The sequence below is a fragment of the Monocercomonoides exilis genome, assembly GCF_001643675.1.
Source record: "Monocercomonoides exilis strain PA203 chromosome Unknown scaffold54-601524, whole genome shotgun sequence".
Taxonomy (NCBI): Eukaryota; Preaxostyla; order Oxymonadida; family Polymastigidae; genus Monocercomonoides; species Monocercomonoides exilis.
Genome location: NW_027150599.1, coordinates 330,580 through 350,000, shown reverse-complemented (window position 1 = coordinate 350,000; position 19,421 = coordinate 330,580). Strand labels below are relative to the sequence as shown.

General features: G+C 36.2%; 2 protein-coding genes across 2 annotated transcripts in view; one reads left to right on the top strand and one right to left on the bottom strand.

Moving 5' to 3' along the window:
- MONOS_11546fu11547 (uncharacterized protein) overlaps window positions 1–5,762 on the bottom strand; it is a gene marked incomplete at its 3' end in the record, with an annotated part of 8,309 nt that extends 2,547 nt beyond the window's left edge. Inside the window, exons 1-3 of the mRNA XM_067864086.1 lie at window positions 5,686–5,762; window positions 5,447–5,637; window positions 1–5,396 (exon numbers count right to left, since the gene is read on the bottom strand). The exon at window positions 1–5,396 is cut by the window's left edge and continues 1,473 nt beyond it. Of these exons, the coding sequence (XP_067720363.1) occupies window positions 1–5,396; window positions 5,447–5,579 (5,529 nt within the window). The 5' untranslated portion in view covers window positions 5,580–5,637; window positions 5,686–5,762. The remainder of the gene's footprint in view (window positions 5,397–5,446; window positions 5,638–5,685) is intronic.
- A 49-nt stretch (window positions 5,763–5,811) lies between these two features.
- MONOS_11545 (putative RNA recognition motif domain containing protein) lies at window positions 5,812–19,125 on the top strand (the record flags this gene model as incomplete). Its single annotated transcript, XM_067864085.1, has 15 exons — window positions 5,812–5,920; window positions 5,965–6,236; window positions 6,287–6,571; window positions 6,692–7,097; window positions 7,317–7,363; window positions 7,540–7,717; window positions 7,836–8,115; window positions 8,366–8,473; window positions 8,622–8,700; window positions 8,776–8,890; window positions 9,295–9,315; window positions 9,432–9,625; window positions 9,692–9,801; window positions 9,891–10,245; window positions 10,547–19,125. The coding sequence occupies 15 exons, from the start codon at window positions 5,812–5,814 to the stop codon at window positions 18,287–18,289; spliced, it is 10,302 nt and encodes a 3,433-aa protein (XP_067720362.1). The 3' UTR covers window positions 18,290–19,125.
- Between the last annotated feature and the right edge of the window lie 296 nt (window positions 19,126–19,421).

Below are 19,421 nucleotides of genomic sequence, written 5' to 3'. Positions count from 1 at the left end.
AGAAATAGAAGAGGAAGAAGAAGAGGAAGAAGAAAAGGAAGAAGAAGAGATAGAAGAGGAAGAGGAAGAAGAAGAAATGGAAGAAGAAGAGGAAGAGGAAGAGGAAGAGGAAGAAGAAGAAGAAGAGGAAGAAGAGGAAGAGGAAGAAGAAGAGGAAAATGAAGAAGAAGGGGAATTTTGATTATTATTAATATTAATATTATTATTATTAGAATTTGGATGAGAACGAAGAGAGAAATACGAATGGAGAGAAGGAGAACGAAGATGAGAAGAAGAAGAAGAAGAAGAAGAAGAAGAAGGAGGAGGAGGAGAAAGAGAAGAAGAAAGAGAAGAAGAAGATGATGATGATGACGAAAGAGAAAGAGAGGGAGAAGGAGAAGGAGAAAGTGAATGAGAAGAAGAAGAAGAATTAAAAGAAGTATTAAAAGAAGGGGAAGAAGAAAGAGAAGAAGAAATAGAAGAAGAAAGAGAAGAAGAAGAAGAGGTACCAGGAGGTGTATGAGATTTAGAAACACGATGAAATTTGCTATTTCTTCCCAATCTGCTCTCAAAAATGGAATTTTCATCGAATTCTGGTTGAAATATCGAGTTTTCTGCATATTTTGGGTCATTTTCTTTGTTTTCTTTGTTTTCTTTGTTTTCTTCTTCATTTTTCTCTCTTTCTTCTCTTTCTCTCTCATCTTTTTCCTTTTCTTCTTTCTCTTTCTCTTTACTTTTATTGTTATTATTGCCATCTTCTTTCTCTTCTCTTTCTCTTTCTCTTTCTCCTTCTTCTCTTTCTCTCTCTTCTTTCCTTTCAGGTGGATTATAAAACTCATAACATTCTCTTCCTCTTCCTCTTCCTCTTCCTTCTCTTTCTCCTTCTCTTCTTTCTCTTCTTCCTTCTTCTTCTTCTTCTTCTTCTTCTCTTTCTTCTTCTCCTTCTTCTTCTCTTTCTCCTCTTTCTTTCTCGTCCCATCCACAATTTGATACAAAAATTGGTCGAATTGCTTCGTTTTCTTGTTTATTCATCGATTTTTCATTGAAATCATTAAAATCTTCTTCTTTTCTTTCTCTTTCTTCTTCTCTTCTTCTTCTTTCTTCTTCTTCTTCCCTCTTCTTCTCTTCTCTTTCTCTTTCTTCCTTCTCTCTTTCTCTTTCTCTCTCCTTCTCCTTCTCCTTCTCTCTTTCTTCTTCCATTTTCTTTTCTTCTCTTTCTCTTTCTCTTTCTCTTTCCCTTTCCCTCTCCTTCTCTCTTTCTCTCTCCTTCTCCCTCTCCTCCATCGCCTTTAATCTTGCTCTCTCCACCATTTCTCTTTCTTCTCTAATAAAACAATGAAGCTGCTCTACTTTCAGCTCGCTTCGTCTTATTCGCGCATCAATCAGATACGAAAGATGAGACGGACAAGAAGAACGAGGAAAAAGACGCTGGAGGTTGGAAGAGGAGGAAGAGGAAGAAGAAGAGAAGAAAGAAGAAGAAGAAGAAGAAGAAGAAGAAGAGGTAGAGGAAGAGGTAGAAGAATAAAATGAGGAGGAAGAAGAAGAAGAAGAAGAGGAGGAAGAGGATGAAGAAGGCACAAATGGATAATTTGGATTAGAATTAAAAGAAGAAGAAGAAGAAGAAAAAGAAGAAGAAGCAGCAATACGAGAAATATCAGCAGTAAAGGCAGACATGATGGAAGAAGAAGGCGAAGGAGAAGGAGAAAAAGAAGGGGTGGAACCAAGAAGAGGGAAGGAGGAAGGAGAAGAAGGAGAAGGAGAAGGAGAAGAGGAAGAAGAGGAAGAGGAGGAGGAAGAAGAAAGGGAAGAAGAGGAAGGAGAAAGAGAAGAGGAAGAAGAAATACTTACATTTGGTTGTTGTTCAATTTGTGCATCTATTTTGTTGTTTAATTGCGTAATTGTTTCCTTCGGAGAAATAGAAGAAGAATCCGGAGAAATAGAAAGAGAAGAAAGAGAAGAAGAAGAAGAAGAGGAAGAAGGAGAAGGAGAAGAAGAAGAAATAGCAGGAGAATGACAAGAAGGATGCTGAGGAGTTGGCTGATGAAGAGAAAGAGAAGGAGAAGATGATGAAATAGAAGAAGAAGGAGAAGAAGGAGAAGAAGAAGGAGAGGGAGAAGGAGAGGAAGAAGAAGGAGAAGGAGAGGGAGAAGGAGAGGAAGAAGAAGGAGAAGGAAAAGAAGAAAAAGGAATATAAAATGAAGAAGAAGAAGAAACGGAAGAATCCAACATAACTTCAGAAGAAGATGAATCAGTTGTCAATGGAAACGAAACATGATTTGATGTTGTGTGTTCAGCATGCGACAAAATGCTAACCTCTTCTTCTTCTTCTTCTTTTTCTTCTTTTTCTTCTTTTTTATCTTTTTCTTTCTTTTCTTCTTCTTTTTCCTCCTTTCCCTCCTTCTTCTCCTTTTCCTTCTCATCTTTCTCTTTCTCTTCTCCTCCTTCTTCTTCTCCTTCTTCTTTTCCTCTTTCTTCATCATCTTTCATCATCATCATGTTTGCTTCATTCATGTTCCACTCAGAATTTTCTCTCAGACTGTCTTCATTCAACACATGGAATATGCTCCTTGGATGAGGAGGAGAAGAGGAAGAAGAAGAAGAAGAAGAAGAAGAAGAAGAAGAAGAAGAAGAAGAAGAAGAAGAAGAAGAAGAAGAAGAAGAAGAAGAAGAAGGGAAAGAAGAAGGGAAAGAAGGAGAAAGAGAAGAAGAAGACATTTTTTGGTTATTATTGTTTGTAATGTTATTTAGATTATCTAATTCATTCACTTTGCTCTTTCCTTCTCCTTCTCCTTCTCCTTCTTCCTCCTCTTCCTCTTCCGTTTTCTCCTCTTCTTTCTTCTCTTTCTCCTTCTCTTCCTTCTTTTTCTTCTCTTTTTCTTCTTCTCCTTCTCCTTCTTCTTCTTCTTTCTCCTCAAACAAATGACACACACCCGAAGGAGCTAACAATTCCTGAATTTCTGTTGGAAATCGGTTTCTTTGGTTAAAATTGCTTTCTTTCTCTCTTTCTCTTTCTTTTTCTCTTTCTTCTTTTCTTTCTCCTTCTTTTCCTTCTTCTTTTCTTTCTCCTTCTTTTCCTTCTTCTTTTCCTTCTTCTCTTCTTCTCTCCCTCTCCTTCTCCTCTTCTCTTTCTCTTTCTCTTTCTTTCTCCTTCACCATTTCTTTCTCTCTTTCTCTTTCTCTTTCTCCTTTCTCCTTCTCCTTCTCCTTCCTCCACACCCTCCTCAGTTCCTTTCCCCATGCCCCATGCATCAGCATTTCCTTTAATTGAGGCGAAATTTCAGTCAATTTGAGCGAAGAAGAAAGGAAAACCTGGTCAAAAGAAGGATAAATCCAGAGAGACGGCTGGAGGAAGAACGAATGGCGCTCTGCGACGACAGAAGAGGAGGAAGAGGAAGAAGAAGAAGAAGAAGAAAGAGAAGAAGAAGAAGAAGAGGAAGAGGAAGAAGAAGAAGAATTTAGATAAAAAGAAGAAGAAGAAGAAGAATTATTTGTATTAGAAGAAGAAGAAGAATTAGAAGATCCAGAGAAGAAGAAAGGCATCATGCTTTCATCCCACAGTTGCACCAGTGTGTCGTGAAGAACACGTGGATTGCCGATTGGAGGGCGAGGGAAATGAAAAATTCTTGTTCTCTTCATCTTCATCTTCATCTTTGTCTTTGTCTTCTTCTTCATCATTGAAGAAGAAGACGTATCTTTGTTCTTTCTGATCTTTATCTTTCTTCTTCTTCCTTCTCTTCCTTCTCTTCCTTCTATCTCCTTTTTTGTTATTCTTTTTTGTGTTTCTGTTGAATTTTGGATGTTTTTCTCGTTTTTTGCGATTTCTTCTTCTTCTTCTTCTTCTTTCTTTTTCTCTTCTTTTTCATTTTCATTTTCATTTTCTTTCTCTTTCTCTTTTTTCTCTTTCTCTTTCTCTTTTTCCTTTTCCTTTTCATTTTCATTTTCTTTCTCCTCTTTTTGGTTAGGTTTCGAAGAATTATCGATTGTTGATTGAAGATTGGATTTTTCATTTGGTTGAGAAGAAAAAGAAGAAGAAAGAGAAGAAGGAGAAAGAGAAGAAGAAGATGATGCTGATAAATTTGAAGAAGAAGAAGAAGAAGAAGAAGAAGAAGAAGAAGGAGAAGGAGAATTTGAAGAAGAAGCAGAAGAAGCAGAATTTGATTCATAATTATTGTTATTAATTCCATTCATGTTATTTCCCCCTTCCATTTTCAAATCATTTTCTTTGTTTTCATTCTGTGTTTTTGCTTCTTCAATAAAATTTCCATTGTTTTCCACTTTATTTTCCTCATTCACCAATTCTTTTTCATCTTTTTCCCGAAAAGTTTCATTTCTTTCTTCTTTTCCCGCTTTTTCCGATTTTTCCGAATTTTCCGATTTTTCCATTTTTTCAATTTTTTCAATTTTTGTTATTTTCCCTTCTTTTCTCTCTTTATTCAAAACTTCTTTTGGAATCATAACAATAGGTGTCAAAGCTTCGTATCCTAACACGTCATTCTCTTCCTCTTTCTTTTCATATTCTCTTCTTTTGTTTTGTTCCTCTGATTTTTCATTCGAAATAACTGAAACAATTTCTTGGTTATTCACTTTCTCATTGTTTAATTGCTTTTCACTCAAATTTCTGTTTTTTTCTGCGTTATTATTATTATTATTATTTGCTTCATCTTCTTTATCATCAACATTTTTGATTTCTATAGAATTCTCTTTCATCAGAGGAGAAGACGCTATCGGAGAAAGAACCCCAGCAGCTTGCATAGCAACCTTCGCTTTCGGAGAATTATTCTTAATTTCTCCGGTTTTGTTTGCCTTCAGCATCTGTCCAACAGGCGATAAGGTGAAAGAAGGAGATTTTATACTAACTTCAGAATGCTCCATAGCATTTAGCGAACTCACTGAAGATCCATCAGCTAGCCCCACGAAATTTCCCGATTCACCGGGGGTTGCCACTTCTTCTCGCTCACTCGCAGCACGCGCAGGAGAAGCGACTTCAGAGAAAGGCGGAGTTGGAGAAGGCTCCGGAATTGGCTCCGGAACAGGAAGGTCGGGGATTTCTGGAGCTGCCCGCTCTGCGCGCCGCTTCTGCTCTTCGAGCTTCTCTTTCTCGGCTTCGCGCAGAAATTCCTCATTTGATTTTATCGCATCGATTTCTTTTTGCTCTTGCTCCGATAAGAACGTGGGTTCATTTCCAAAGAGAGATGCTGCAAGTTCAATAAGTGATTCTTGAGGGCCAAAAGACAATTCTAGAAGAAGGTCGTCGGTCACAACAAGCCTATGAACAAATGAATCCGAAGTGTCAATAATATATCGAAGGTGGGTGAATCCAAGTTTCTCCAATGACTGAGGAATATTAACTTTTTCGAAACGAGATTGAATATCCATAGGACTGTAAGAATCAAGGAGTAACTTTGTTGAACGATCACCTATAAATTAATAAAGTTATATTCATAAAATATTATTCAAAATTTCAAACCAGTAAGCAGCGCTTCAATATCATTGTTATCAAGGTTCGCATCGTCAAGTTTAAAATCAATTGCTGTAGTTGCATTAAATATTGAAATTAAATTTTGCAATAATTTTGCGGCTACAGTTTTCACTGCTTCCATTTCGTAGCGAAGCTCAAAAAATGAACTATGTTCAGGTGCAAAAGAAAAACGTGAAAAACTGAATTATTAAAAATATAGAAATTCAACATGTGTAAAAAATAAAAACCGTATAAAGTTGCTTTATGTAATATGCAAAAATACTTCTTGCAATTACCGTTAAATGAAAAATTATCGGAAAGGTGTATTGTGTAAAGGGTGCCGTGAATAATTAAGATCATCACAATTTAAATTAATGTCTTCTCCAAGAACCAGACGTTTATATTCGTCAACACATTTATCTCCTGAATTAAAAAAATCATTTGAAAACATTGGACATACATATGGACTATTTTTTGAGGAAGGTTTTCAGAAATTCAATATTTTGAAATATTAATTTTTTCATCAGACCAAGCAGTTGACCCTCTTTTTGGCATGACGAGACGGGAAGCAAAAATACTTGGAAAGCAAATGCCCAAGCCTGTACCGAAAGCAACACAAAAAGTGAAGAGACCAGTTCAAATTGATGATCCATTCGGAGATACGTTGTCTGATGGGCGAAAAGTGCTTGCAGAAACAAAAGATTTGCTTTCAAAACTTGATGATATAGAGAAGAAGCGTTTAAATGCAGAAATGCAAAGCCCTGAGCCACCTCCTCGATTCTCATATATTGATCAAGATGTTTGTTTCTGAAAATTATTTTTTTTGAAGGTCTAATTTCATTCAAATAGTTTAAGTTGCCTGAACGTCGAGAAAGAAGACCTATCGTTCAAGATTCGTCTGAAATTGAAGATCTTGAAGATCAAATTGCAGATTTGAAAAGCGAAATTAGAACATTGAAAAGAAAACTTAAAAAAGCAGAGGAAAAAATTCAACAGCAGAAAGATGAAATAAGTGCATTGCAAAAAGAAATACAATCCATGAATTCTATTGGTGAACTTAGCAAGCAAGACGAACAGAAGTTTTCACCTTTACAAAGAGAGCTAGAAAGAAAGATTGAAAATGCCGAGCAGCAGGTTGAATCATTCATAAAATATAAAAAATGCAATTAACATGTAACTTTCAAATTCTTCTTTTTTCTTGCTTTTTTAAAATGTATTCTGCTTGTTCATTTGTGTTGATATATTTGCATGTAGTTGAGGGAAGAGCGAAAAGAAAGAGAACAAGATAAAGAGCGATATGAGAAAACATTAGGAGCATATCGTGAAAAATTGACAGAACTTGTGAAAGAATTGGAAGATGCAGACAACATAAACGACGAACTTGAGGCAGAAATAGAAAAGATGAAGAAGCAGAACAATGAAAGAGATGCAGAAGAAGCTGAGAGGAAGAAGAGAGAGAAAGAAATGGAGGCTAAAAGATTGGAACAAGAGCGAAGAAGAAGAGAAGAAGAAGCAGAAGCAGAAAGAAGAAGGAGAAAGATGAGTGAAGGAGAACAGGAGGGCATGTGGAAAAGGATAGCCAAAGAAAAAAGCGAAGAAATTGATCGATTGAATGACGAACTGTCAAAAATGAAGGAAGAAAACAAACAGTTGACTGAAGGTGTGCAATTAGCAACAATTTTTGTTGCTTAGAATGAATTATTTTAAATACATTTTATATGAATTTGATTTACTTCATGATATTGTAACATCGTATTTTATACTGATTTCCTCTTTTTATATTTTTGCTTTATTTTTCTTTTTCGATTTATGTATTGCATTTATTTATTGGCATTCATATTTATTTGTGAATTTAATTCTTTCAATCGACTATTAACAGCAAATGCAAAATTAACAGAAGAGAGAAATGAAGTTTCTGATAAACTTGTATGGATTATTATTAATATGTTTATTTGATTCAAAAATTTCTTTTTCTCTTTTTTCATTTTCTTTCATATTTATATGATGCTTTTTCTGATTCTTTGTTTAACCACATAATATTAACCGATGAAATTTTCACATAATTTCTTTTCACTCATTTATTTCTCCATTCATTCTTCAAGAACCGCATTTTGTCTGAAAAGGACGATGTTTCCAGCGGAATCCAATCACAAAAAACTCAAATGCAAAAACTGAAAAGAAGAGTGAAAGAAACAGAAGAAGAAAACGAGTTGCTCATTCAAAGACTTCGCAATCTTCGCGCATTTGGCGGAAGTATCGAAGATTTGGTGATAACTGAAGGTTTGATTTCTGGATATTGTTGTCAAAATTTATTATTTCAATACACACTCAATCAACATTCTACTAATTTTTCACTCAATATTTTCATATCCAAAAAAACGTTCTTTTTAACTTTTAGAACAAAACATTCTTCTTCTCCAAATACGAAGCGCCAAGCTGGACAAATCGCTTCTTTCTTCTCTTCCTCCTTCTTCAGCTGGAGCAGGTGTTCCTGTTTCGGAAATGGATATCCCACCAAACACATTCACTTCATCATTACACCAATCATCATCATCATCTCCTTCTTCTCCATCATTTTCGTTCTTTGTGGCTGTTGATTTTTATCTGTTTGATGTGACTTACACGACAATTGAGATGGCTTCGTTTGATGGAAATGTGAACTGGAGTTATTTGACAAAGTATGTTTCAAATGAAATTGAAAGAAAAAAAAAAAGACTTATAATTTTATTTCGAAAGAAAGAAAGTTTATATTTTTTGATTGAACTTGACTAAAACATTATTTTAACCTCAACTTATCAATTGCTATTCAATTGAGTTTTTATTCATTGCATTTTTTATGTTAATTGACATAAACTTTTAACGACAATTCTTTTTCATTAATTATTCATTGTTTTCCTTCCATTTGTATATTCTCCATTGATTTCTCAGGTACATTATGAATGTCTCTCTGTATTTTCTTCATCATCTCATGTGCCATCCATTACATTTGGAGTTGTATCGAATCGATTCTGGAAAGGCGAACAAAGTCGCTGTTGGGTATGTTTTGATCATTCATTCATTTTTTTCTGTCATTTTTTTTTGAAATTTCTTTCTTTCTATTTTTTCAATAACATTTTATTATTTTTATTATTATCATTTTCTTTAACATTTTATTGATTTTCATTGATCTGTTTTATTTTACCAGAGATGTGCTCATATCATCCTGCACTAAATCTTCAACTGTTCAGACTTTCAGAGTTAATCTTAAGTCCCCTGATTCAAGCGTTTGTATTTCTTTATAATTGACGTTATTATTATTGCACCCAATACATTATCTTTTTAAAAATTTTATTTCTTAGGAAAAAGATTTGGGCGAAATGACAATTTATCTTGAACCTTATTTGCCATTTTCGAAATGCTGCCCACCATCACTTCTATCTCCGCAATCTTCTATTGATTCACCTGCAAAAAAAAGTTCATCAACTCCTCCTTTCACTTCATTTAACCGACTTCTGAAATATTCAACAGAAAAAGAATGCAATCTTTGCTCTAAAAAATCTGATAATTAAGAAATAATTTTTTAATTTGTTTTGCTTTTTTTCATTTATTTTATCAATTTTTCATTTTTAATCAATCAGTTATATAATTTTTCGTTTTTAAAACTTTCTTTAGAATGAAATGTTTGATCAAACAGAACCTTAAATTTGTTTATTTTGAGAGATAATTCTCTTTCTTTTTTTTAACAACGCTTATCTTTTGAGAACTATTTATTTTTATTGTTTGCTATAATTATGATTCATTCCGTTGGATCTTTTCCACAACGTGTGCAATTGTTTTTTATGCTTTCAAAATCACGATATTTTAACTTTTTGCAATAGCAACTCCCGATGATGAAGAACGTTTGAATTTAATTGATTTCACAACAAAAAACAATTAAATGCTTTTTTTACCGTTACAATATCTCTCTTTCCATTTAATTTCATCGTTAATCATATAAATACATTTATTTTTTTAGGGGGACTTTTCCTTGGTGATATTCCAAGCGATGTTTCAGAGCAGGATATCATAAATTATTTTGAGAAATATGGAAAAGTTGCAAAGGTGGACATCAAAATTGACAAAAGAACTCAAGTCAGATTGGGATATGGTTTTATTTATTTTACGTCTTCAGTACCAGTTACATCAATTCTCGAAGAACGCAACGTTGTAGTATGCAAACATATAAATTTTATCAAAAAATTAAAAAATTTGAAAAAAAAAAACTATAAATTAAAGGCAATTAAATCAAAGCCGATTCGGATCCGCCCAGCTACAAGAAATTCGAATATATCTGTAAAGAATATTCCCTTTGACACGACAGAAGAGGAACTTCACGATTTTTTTAGGTATGAAAGCAATAATTGTGCGTAAATAATATTTAACATATATACAAAAAATTATGATTTATCAAAACAAATTCTGTTATAAACAATAGCAAATTCGGTTCAGTCGAGAAAATCGAGTATACCCAGGACTCCGGAGCCGCCTACATCCAGTTCGCGCGGCGGTCACAAGCCGAAGTGGCGAAGGCGACAGCAGGGACGCGGCTATTCAAAGGGGTGCAGCTGCAGATTGGGTGGAGTGATTCGTCTTCTCTAAGCAACTGTGTCCATATTATGTTTGAGGGAGAGGCAGCGACGGGGGCGATGGAGCGATTCAGCGAGGAAAGGGTCAGACAAGTCTTCAGCGCGTTTGGGGTCTGTGAAAGAGTGGTGCTGCCGCTGAGAGAGAAGGGAGGGTACAGAGGATTTGGAGATGTGTACTATCAGAAGAATGATACAGGGCAGAAGGTATGTGATTGGAAGAGGAGTTTTCATTTTTATTTTTATTAATAATATATTTTTTAGAATATATTGTGAATTTATTTATCTGTTATGTTTTTTTTTTCTTTTTCTTTTTTTTACTTTTTACTTTTTTTCTTTTTTTCTTTTTCTTTTTCTTTTTTCTTTTTTCTTTTTTTTTTTGCTATTTTTTTGCACTTTTTTGCACTTTTTTATATGATTTTATGTTATTATATTTCCATTTTACATATAAAAAATAAATTTCCACTCAAATTTTTAACTTGCTTTCTCTTTATCTCCCTTCACACAGAATGCCCAAAAAGCCCTTGAGCAAACACGCGGAGGGATCATCATAGAAGGCGTGCTTGTCCGCACCTCAATGAAGAAGAAGCAGAAAACCATAAGTGACATTATTTTGCCGGCAACGCTTCCGCCTCATTCTGCCGGCAAAATACAGCCACAACCACAATCACAATCTCAATCCCAACAACAACAACAACAACAACAAATTAATTCAGCTACTTATTATTCAGGTTCTTCTGTAAATTCGAACCAGATTTCGTCGTCTTCTTCCTCTGCTGCTGCTTCTGCTTCTGCTTCATCAATTCCTCGTTCTTCTTTCATTCCCCTTCAAACTTCTATTTCCTCATCTTCCTCATCTTCTTCCTCATCTCCAATAAACCCCACTCTCTCAAATACAGCAACCACAACTTCCAATAATAACTCCATTGCTCATCTTCCTTCTTCTTCTACTACTGCTACTTCTGCTTCATCAACAGCTGCTGCTGGTACAACATCTCCTGCCTCTTCTCTTTCTCCTCCTGCTCTTTCTTCGCTTAGCGCTTCTACTATTGCTTCATCAACAAATTCTTCTTCTTCTTCTTCTTCTTCTTCTTTTCCTCCAATGCCTTCGTCCTCCTTCCCCATCATCCTTCCGCACGAAGCTCAATTCCAACAACAAACAATGCAGCAAATAATTCAGCAACCTCAGCTTCAACCTCAATCTTTTCCCTTTCCTCCTCCTTCTGCTTCTTTTTTCCCACAGTTTCCTTACAATTATCAGTTTCCTGGCAATTTCAATGGATTTCCTCTGCCTTCTCCCTCTTCTTCTTCTTCTTCTTCTCTTTCTTCTTCTCTTTCTCCTTCTTCCTCTTCCTCTTCTCTTCCTCAATTTCAGGCTTATCCCATCAACTCCTTTTCCTTCCAGCCTCAAATGATCCCTCCCTTCCAAACAATGCCTTTCCCCTTTCAGCCTCATTTCCACTCGAATTCTCCTTCTTCTGTCTCTCCTCCTCCTTCTTCTCTTCATCTTTCTTCTTCTTCTCCTTCTAATTCTTCATCCTCTTCCTCCTCTTCCTCCTCTTCCTCCTCTTCCTCCTCTTCCTCCTCTTCCTCCTCTTCCTCCTCTTCCTCCTCTTCCTCCTCTTCCTCCTCTTCCTCCTCTTCCTCCTCTTCCTCCTCTTCCTCCTCTTCCTCCTCCTCTTCTCTTTCTTCTTCATCAACAACACCTCCTTTCAATAACTCAATTTCTGCTCCATTTCAACAAGGCAGAGGTGGAATGATGGCTCCTTTCAATCAGTTTGGGGTGATGCAACAACAAATTCAACAAATTCAGCAAAATCAACAAATTCAACAACCTTCATCATCATCATCATCATTTTCTTCTTCTTCTTCTTCTTCTTCACAACCAATTTCTATGGAATATCTTCAGAATATCGAAGCTTCGCAACAACAAACAAAGCAAATTCAACAGAATGTGAGTCAACAAGAGATTCCAGCTGAGAATAATTCACAAATTCAGAAGGAAGAAAATTCATTGATATCTTCTTCTTCTTCTTCTTCTTCTTCTTCAACATCGTCAAATGCTGATAATTCTGTCGTTGCAATGAATAATCTTCCAATGGCACACAATGTGTCTTCACTATCCTCTTCTCTTCCTTCTTCTTCTTCTTCTTTTTCTTCTTCCTCTTCCTCTTCGATGTCAAATGATAAGCCTTCTGCTGATTCTGGGATTTCACTGACAACTGAACAGAAATTGCAATTGTTTGAAAAAATGATGAAAAATGACCCAAAACTGGTGAAAAAGTTGTTGGAATCAAATGAACACGAAGAAGAAGAAGAAGAAGATGGAAGTACAATTGGAGCATCTTCAGTGATATTACCTTCTTCTTCTTCTTCTTCTTCTCTTTCACCATCATCATCAACAACAACTTTATCATCATCTTCATCTTTTCAATCGTTTAACTCCTCACTTCCTCCGTCAAACCTTTCAATTGATGCTTTTCCTGCTCTTCCAACTGGAACACACAAACAAAACACAAAAAAGACAAAAACAAAAGGAAATGCGAAAAAAGAGGATAAAAAAGAAAACATTAAAGATTCCATAAAAGAAGCACAGAAAGAAGAGAAAAAACAGGAAGGAAAGAGAACTGGAGAGCAAACAACTTCAGTATCATCCTCCTCTTCTTCTTCCTCTTCTTCCTCTTCTTCCTCTTCTTCCTCTTCTTCCTCTTCTTCCTCCTCTTCCTCCTCTTCCTCTTCTTCCATTGCTTCAAATGAAGGCGTGATTGATACAGTCAACACGGAAAAAGGAGAACAAATGCATCGGACAGAGAACACACAAAAGGATGTTTTGATTGAAAAAGACAGAATTAACAGCATTGCGTCAAATGCGAATCAAAAAGAAGCAATAAACGATAGCAACATTCAAAGTGAATTATCTTCAATTTCAACAGAAAAAAACAAAACATTGTCAAAAAATCAATTAGAATCAGATATTTCAAAAGATAACTTGAAACAATTGCATCAAGATGAATCTTTTCACACAAACGAATTTGCTGAGCACGAAACAAACGAATTTCTCACTCAAAATTCACTTTCTTTGCAAACAAAACAGCAAATGTCTGTACAAACAAAGCAAGCGACCGAACAAACCCAAATTTCAACACAAACTTCACAACAGATTTATTCTGATGGAGCTAAACAACAAAATACAGCAATGCAGATCATGCCAATTTCTCCCATGGTGATGGAATCGCAATCATCCAACCAAATTTATCAACAACAGCAAATTCAAAGAACAAATCAACAGGAAAAGAAAGAAGGAGAAGGCAAAGTAATGTCATCCATGACACAAACACAAACACAAACACAGGTTTCACAGTTGCCACAGCTAACACAGTTAGAACAGCCAATGCTACAGTCCCAGCCTCCAATGCAGCAGCAGACATTAACTTTTCTGAAGATTCCTCAATCACAACTAGCCAGTCAAACACTCCCAGCAGGATGGAATGCAATGCAGCCATACCCTTACGCTGCAATGCAGACTCCGTTCCAGCCGATGTTTGTACCAGCCACACAAACAGCAGTGATTGATGGAGTTGCCTCTCAACAAATTCAGCAGCAAATTCAACAACAGCAACAAATGCAGCAGTTTCAGTCTCAATATCAACAACAGATGTTGTTCATGATGATGCCTCAAATGCAATTGCAGCAGCAGCAACAACAACAGCAACAACAAATTCAACAAGTTCAGCCAGTTCAGCAAGTTCAGCAAGTTCAACAACAAAAGCAAAATAGTTCGCCTTTACAAAACTTACAAAACACACAAGCTATTCAAAACATTCCAAACTTGTCAAACAGCACAAACATCCCTATCCCCTCAGTGTTTGTTAACTCTCCTCCTCTTCTGCAGTGCTTCAGCACATTTTCTCCTCCATCACCTGCAATAAGCAGCTCAGTGTATCCAACTACTGGATTCTACAGCGGAGCTTCAAGCACTCCAATGGGAAGCAGCTCCTTTGAGTCAAATGGAACGAATCAATTTACACAGAATTTCTCTCATCAGTATTTGCAGGCACAACCAGCGACTGGTGCAGTTGTGATTCCTGTGAATCAACAAGGGTTTTCTGGTGTTTCATACTTGGCAATGAAAAATATGGCTGCAGCAAATGATGTTGGAAAGGGGAAAGGAAACGGAGGTGGTAGAGGAGAAGATGGGAAACTAACAGATGAGAATAATGTGATGGGGAATTTTGGTGGATTACGCGCAAATGGTGGAAAAGAAGACAATATCATTCGAAACAATATGAATGGTTTAAATAAAAATTCAAGTGTTAATGAAAAAATGATAATGGATTTGAATTCTGTTGATAATAGTACGGTTGGTAGATCCAAAGAACAAGCAGCTGACAAAATCAATTCTTCTTCCCTCCCTTCTTCTTCTTTTATTTTCTCTTCTCTTTCTTCCCCTTCCGCTACAACTCAGTCACTTCCACATGGTGCTGTACCTAAATTCCCTGCCCCCTCCGCTGAATCTCCTCCCCTTTCCCTTTCATCTTCTTTTTCTCCTCCTTTCACATCTGCTCCTCTTTCAAACCTTTCTTTCTCTTTGACATCTCCATCTTCTCCTTCTCATAAACAGATTTCGTCTCCTCTGCAGCTGTTGGGTGATGGAATCTTCTCCCCTTCTTCTCCGTCAGTGTCTAGAAACTCGATATTTGACCAATTTGCAAGTCAGTTGGGATCATCTCCATCACATTTGCGCAATCTCATAGATATTAACAATCTTAACAGCAACATGAACACAAATAGTGGTAACAATAAAATATATTCAACAGAAAGGGGAATATCCAATAGAATCGAAAATGGGAGAGGAGGAGGAATAGAAAGAGGAAGTGGAATAGAAAGAGATCTTTTTGAGAGGAACATTGATCTTATGGGCTTCACCAGCATCGACTCAGAGTCAGATGACATTCTGAATTCCAGTTCTGGTTTAAGTTTTGGGATTGGCTCAAATTCAAGGTCAAGTTTAAGTCCAACATCTGGTGAAGGGTCTTTGAGGATTGCATCAGTTCATTCACCTTCAATAATTGGAGGAGGAATTAGGGAGGAGATAGTCAGAGGCAGAGGCAGAGGAAGAGGCAGTGAATGTGAAGGTGGAGTTGTTCTCATGCCACAAGTGATATATGAAGATGCAGAACTGCATCAGCTGAAGATGAAAGAGATTAATCAACAGTTGGGAAGCAAAATTTCAGCTGTAAACAAATCAGCTTCTGCTTCTACTTCTGCTTCTGCTTCAGCATCTACTGGAATGACAATGCCTTCTTCTTCTTCCTCTTCTCCAGTTTCTTCATTTGTTTCCTCTAACTCTGTTGCAGCCTCCACATCTTCTCTTGGTTCAACACCAGCAACCATCCAACCACCACTTTTGGAATACAAAAAGTCAATTTTCGACTTCCAAGTTGTCAATTCAGCATCCAATGCAAATTCTGACTCAAATCCCAACACAAAAGCTAAAGCAGCCCCAAACCATTTGTATGCTCCATCATCACTGGCAGAAGGGCTAAAGGACGATGAAGGGAACATTTACCCACTCACCATCATCACAACCCCACCTTTGTCTACACTGCAACAGACAGCTTTCGCAAAGCAGCCATTTTATTCACTTCCCACAGTCGATGCGAATGGTTCATTGAATGAAGCTAACAATGCATCTTCGGCAGCAGATTCAACAACTGCATCTTCTTCTCAATCAAAGCAAACTTCTCAGGATAATATGTCTTCTTCTCTTCCATCATCACTCTCTCCTTCATCTGCTGCTGTTTCTGCATCAAATTCGATTTCCTCATTCTTCCCTGGATTCAAGCCTCTTCTGCAACGGCCAAATGCAATCAACAACATTCCCAATCAGAATGCAGGCGAAAGAGCAAATGAACTATCAAATGCGGATCCATTTTCTGCTTCTAGTTCTTCTGACGCACATTTGCCTTCTTTTCCTTCCTATTCTTCTTCCTCCTCCTCTTTTTCTTCTGCCTCGCCTCAAACACTTTCCCAGGCACTCTCTCAGGCGCTTTCTCTGAATTACAATGATTTTGATCACAATATGCCCCATGCTCAGGCATTTTCGCCTATTTTTAGTAACCAGACAAACAATTATTCAAGTGTGAACTCAAATATGAATGCAAATGCAAATACAAATTTGAACGGAACTGAATCAAAACGAATCGGGTATCCTTCTTCTCTCTCTTCAACTTTGTCACCTTTATCATCGTCATCATCTTCTTCTTCATTAGCAGTTAACAGCGAAAGTGGAGATGCCTTTGAAGGAGTTGTGTCAGACACTTCAGAAGTTCATTTGGAATCAGAAACAGAAATTCTGTTCAGACTTGTTGATTCAGACGATGTCAACGCGGCTGCACCTTCAAAAGCTCAGCAGGAAGCTCGATTAGCTGCGACGAACAGCAAAATTGGGTTGAATTTTACACTATTTTCCACGCTTGAGCCAACAGTTTCACCGATTTTAGCTTCGAATGCAGCTGCCAGCAGCATTCAATTGCAATCTTCTTCTCCTTCAATTTCAACTTCTCCCGCATCAACATCAACATATTCTGCTACCACTTCTTTTTCTTATTCAAATATTAATTCCATTTCATCTGTTGCAACTGCAACATCATCTTCAAACATATTCACTTCAAATGGAGCAGATTGCAGAGACAGATGGATTGGACAATTAGGAGGTGTGGAAGATGAAACGAGGCAAAACCAAAATGGCAGTTTAATTCCAGAAAGAGGAACAAATGCAGCAGATTCAATGGAGATTGAAGAACACAAGAAAAATATCACTAGAAGAACTGATGCGGATACAAGGATTAAAGACGATGGATTGAACACTAACAACAACAGTGAAATAAGCATTCTGGATGAGGCAGATGTGTTGATTGTGAGTGTGAATCGATCTATGCAACGCAACTCAAAAACAAATGAATCCGAAGCAACACATTTGTCTGAAGGGGTTGAAGCAGATTCAACATTGCCTTCATCTTCCATGAGTACTTCACAAACACACTTTGAGCTACCAACATTTCAGCATCCAATGAATGAGCAAAGAGTTCAAGCAATGCAAAACGCGCAAAACCCTCAAATTGTGTCCAATTTGCCTGCTTTACACAATGAAGAAAGCAAACAAAGCCAAACAACAGAGAAGAAGAAAGAAGGAGCAGAACTAAAACGGCACAGCGGATCATTTGGATGGTCATCGATTGCATCTCTGATTGGAATATCGAAAGACAAGAAAGAAGAAGCAGACGGAAAAACGAAGAAATCTTTGAGTTCTGAAAAGCACAAAAGGAATGGAGGTGGAAGTAACAGAACGAGCAAGAAAACTACTTTTGAGGAAGAAAGAGAACATACAGATGGTGAAGATGTAACAGAAGAAGTGGAAGAGGGGGATGATGAAGTGGACATGGAAGATGAAGAGGAAGTTAAAGAAGAGGACGAAGAAGGCAATAACAGTGATGATGAAAGCGAGGAGTTTATGATTGTCGACCGTCACTCTCCTGTGGAGCTGTTTGGTGACACAGAGCTCGTTTCGCATGTGGTGAAACTTGGTGAAATGGAGGCACATCCTGAAGGAGCAACAGGAAAAGACAAAAAGCAGCCTAAACATGATGAAAGATTTGACAGCTTCGAAGAAAGTACAGATGACGAAGCAGGAGAAGAACACATAGCTGACTCAATTGACTTTTGTTCTTCAGATTTTCATTCTTCTTCTTCAAAAGAGTCTGCAACTGAAGAAAATGCTGTTGGAAGAAGCAGCTTCTCTGTCAGCGGTGCAGACTCGTTCGGAGAGACAGATATTTTTGCTGCAGATGGAATTAATGCAAATTCCCTGAGTCTGTTGCAGCCGTGCTCGATGAACTATTTGCTGTCTTCTCCATATTCCCAATCATCCAGTTGGAATGTGTCTGCGTTTTCTCCACCTCGAATGGCAAGCCGCAGCAATAGCAATGGCATTAACAGTTGTGGAATTAGCAGCAGCAATATCATCGGCCATGCTTCTGGCTCACCGTCATTTGGTGTCCATTCACCCGGAACGTCAACGTTTACTGGTGAACAGTTAAGCGGAGGAGCCCAGTTGCCTGCAGATAACAGCCCAATATCTGATACGAATCCATGCAATTTGCCTGCGTTTAGCATTTTGCCTCCACTACCTCGTTCGAGCAAGGCTGATTCTGCCGCTCCTTCTCCGTCTGTTTCAACACCAAATCAGTAAGCAATTAGATGTTTCTTCTTTCTATCTGTCTTTTTTCTTTAAAAAAATACTTCGGTAATTTAGAAGTTTTAATATTTATTTATCAAGTTTCTATCTGTTAATTTTTTTTGATTATTTTTATCTTGAACAAAAAAGTTCCTTCAGATTTGATAATTTTGAAATAATTTGAGGCATTTTTTGAGATTTATGAACAATTTTTTACTTTTGTGATCCCTCACACTTCATTACTGAATGCTATTTTTAATTTTATTCTATAAAAAATTTTATTTCAATTTTCAATTTATTATTTGAAACGAAGGAGTGAAATTTTTATATTTTATCCTTCAAGTTTTTTTTCCATCTTGATTTTTAATTATTTGGGTTATATTTGTTGATTTTTGAATTTGGGATTGATTGATAAGATCTTTGTTTTACCAACTTTATTTGTTTTAGATTTTTGTGAATGATATTAGGAGGTGCTATAATAACCTCTGTTTTGTGAAGAAATTTGTTTTGAGACAGATACTTTAACTTTCAAAAGAGCAACAAACTTTTCAAATTAAATTTTTATTTAAATCTATTCTTGATTGAATTTATGAATCGAGTAATTTACGTTATTTGTATTTTGTTGCTCCGATGAAGGAAAATTACAATAGGTGAATTGCGAATGAAATCTGATTTTTCAAATAAGGTGGCCGAATGAAAAATGCAAGTATTTTATTTTTTCCAAAAAAGAAGAAGAAAAAAGAAAGAAAGAAAGAAAGAAAGAAAGAAAAGAAAGAAATGAGAAAAGAAAAGAAAAAAGAAGATAAATTGTCAAAAATTGGAACAATATTGAATTTTTGTGAAAAAAGAAAGAGATAAACATGTAGATAGTTGTATTTTTTTTTTTTTTTTTTTTTTTTTTTTTTTTTTTTTTTTTTTTTTTTTTTTTTTTTTTTTTAGGAAATTGATCACACCAAAAATTATTCAAAATCGAAAAACTTTAATTCGAAATCGAAAATATTAAATTCAGTGTCGAAAATTATTATTCAAAATCGAAAAAGAAGATAATTGGTTCAGTATTTCAATTAATGTCAAAACCAAGGAAATTTTGTAGACACAAATGTTTATAATTGCAAATGTTTATTTATTGAAAACGTTTTCATTTTGT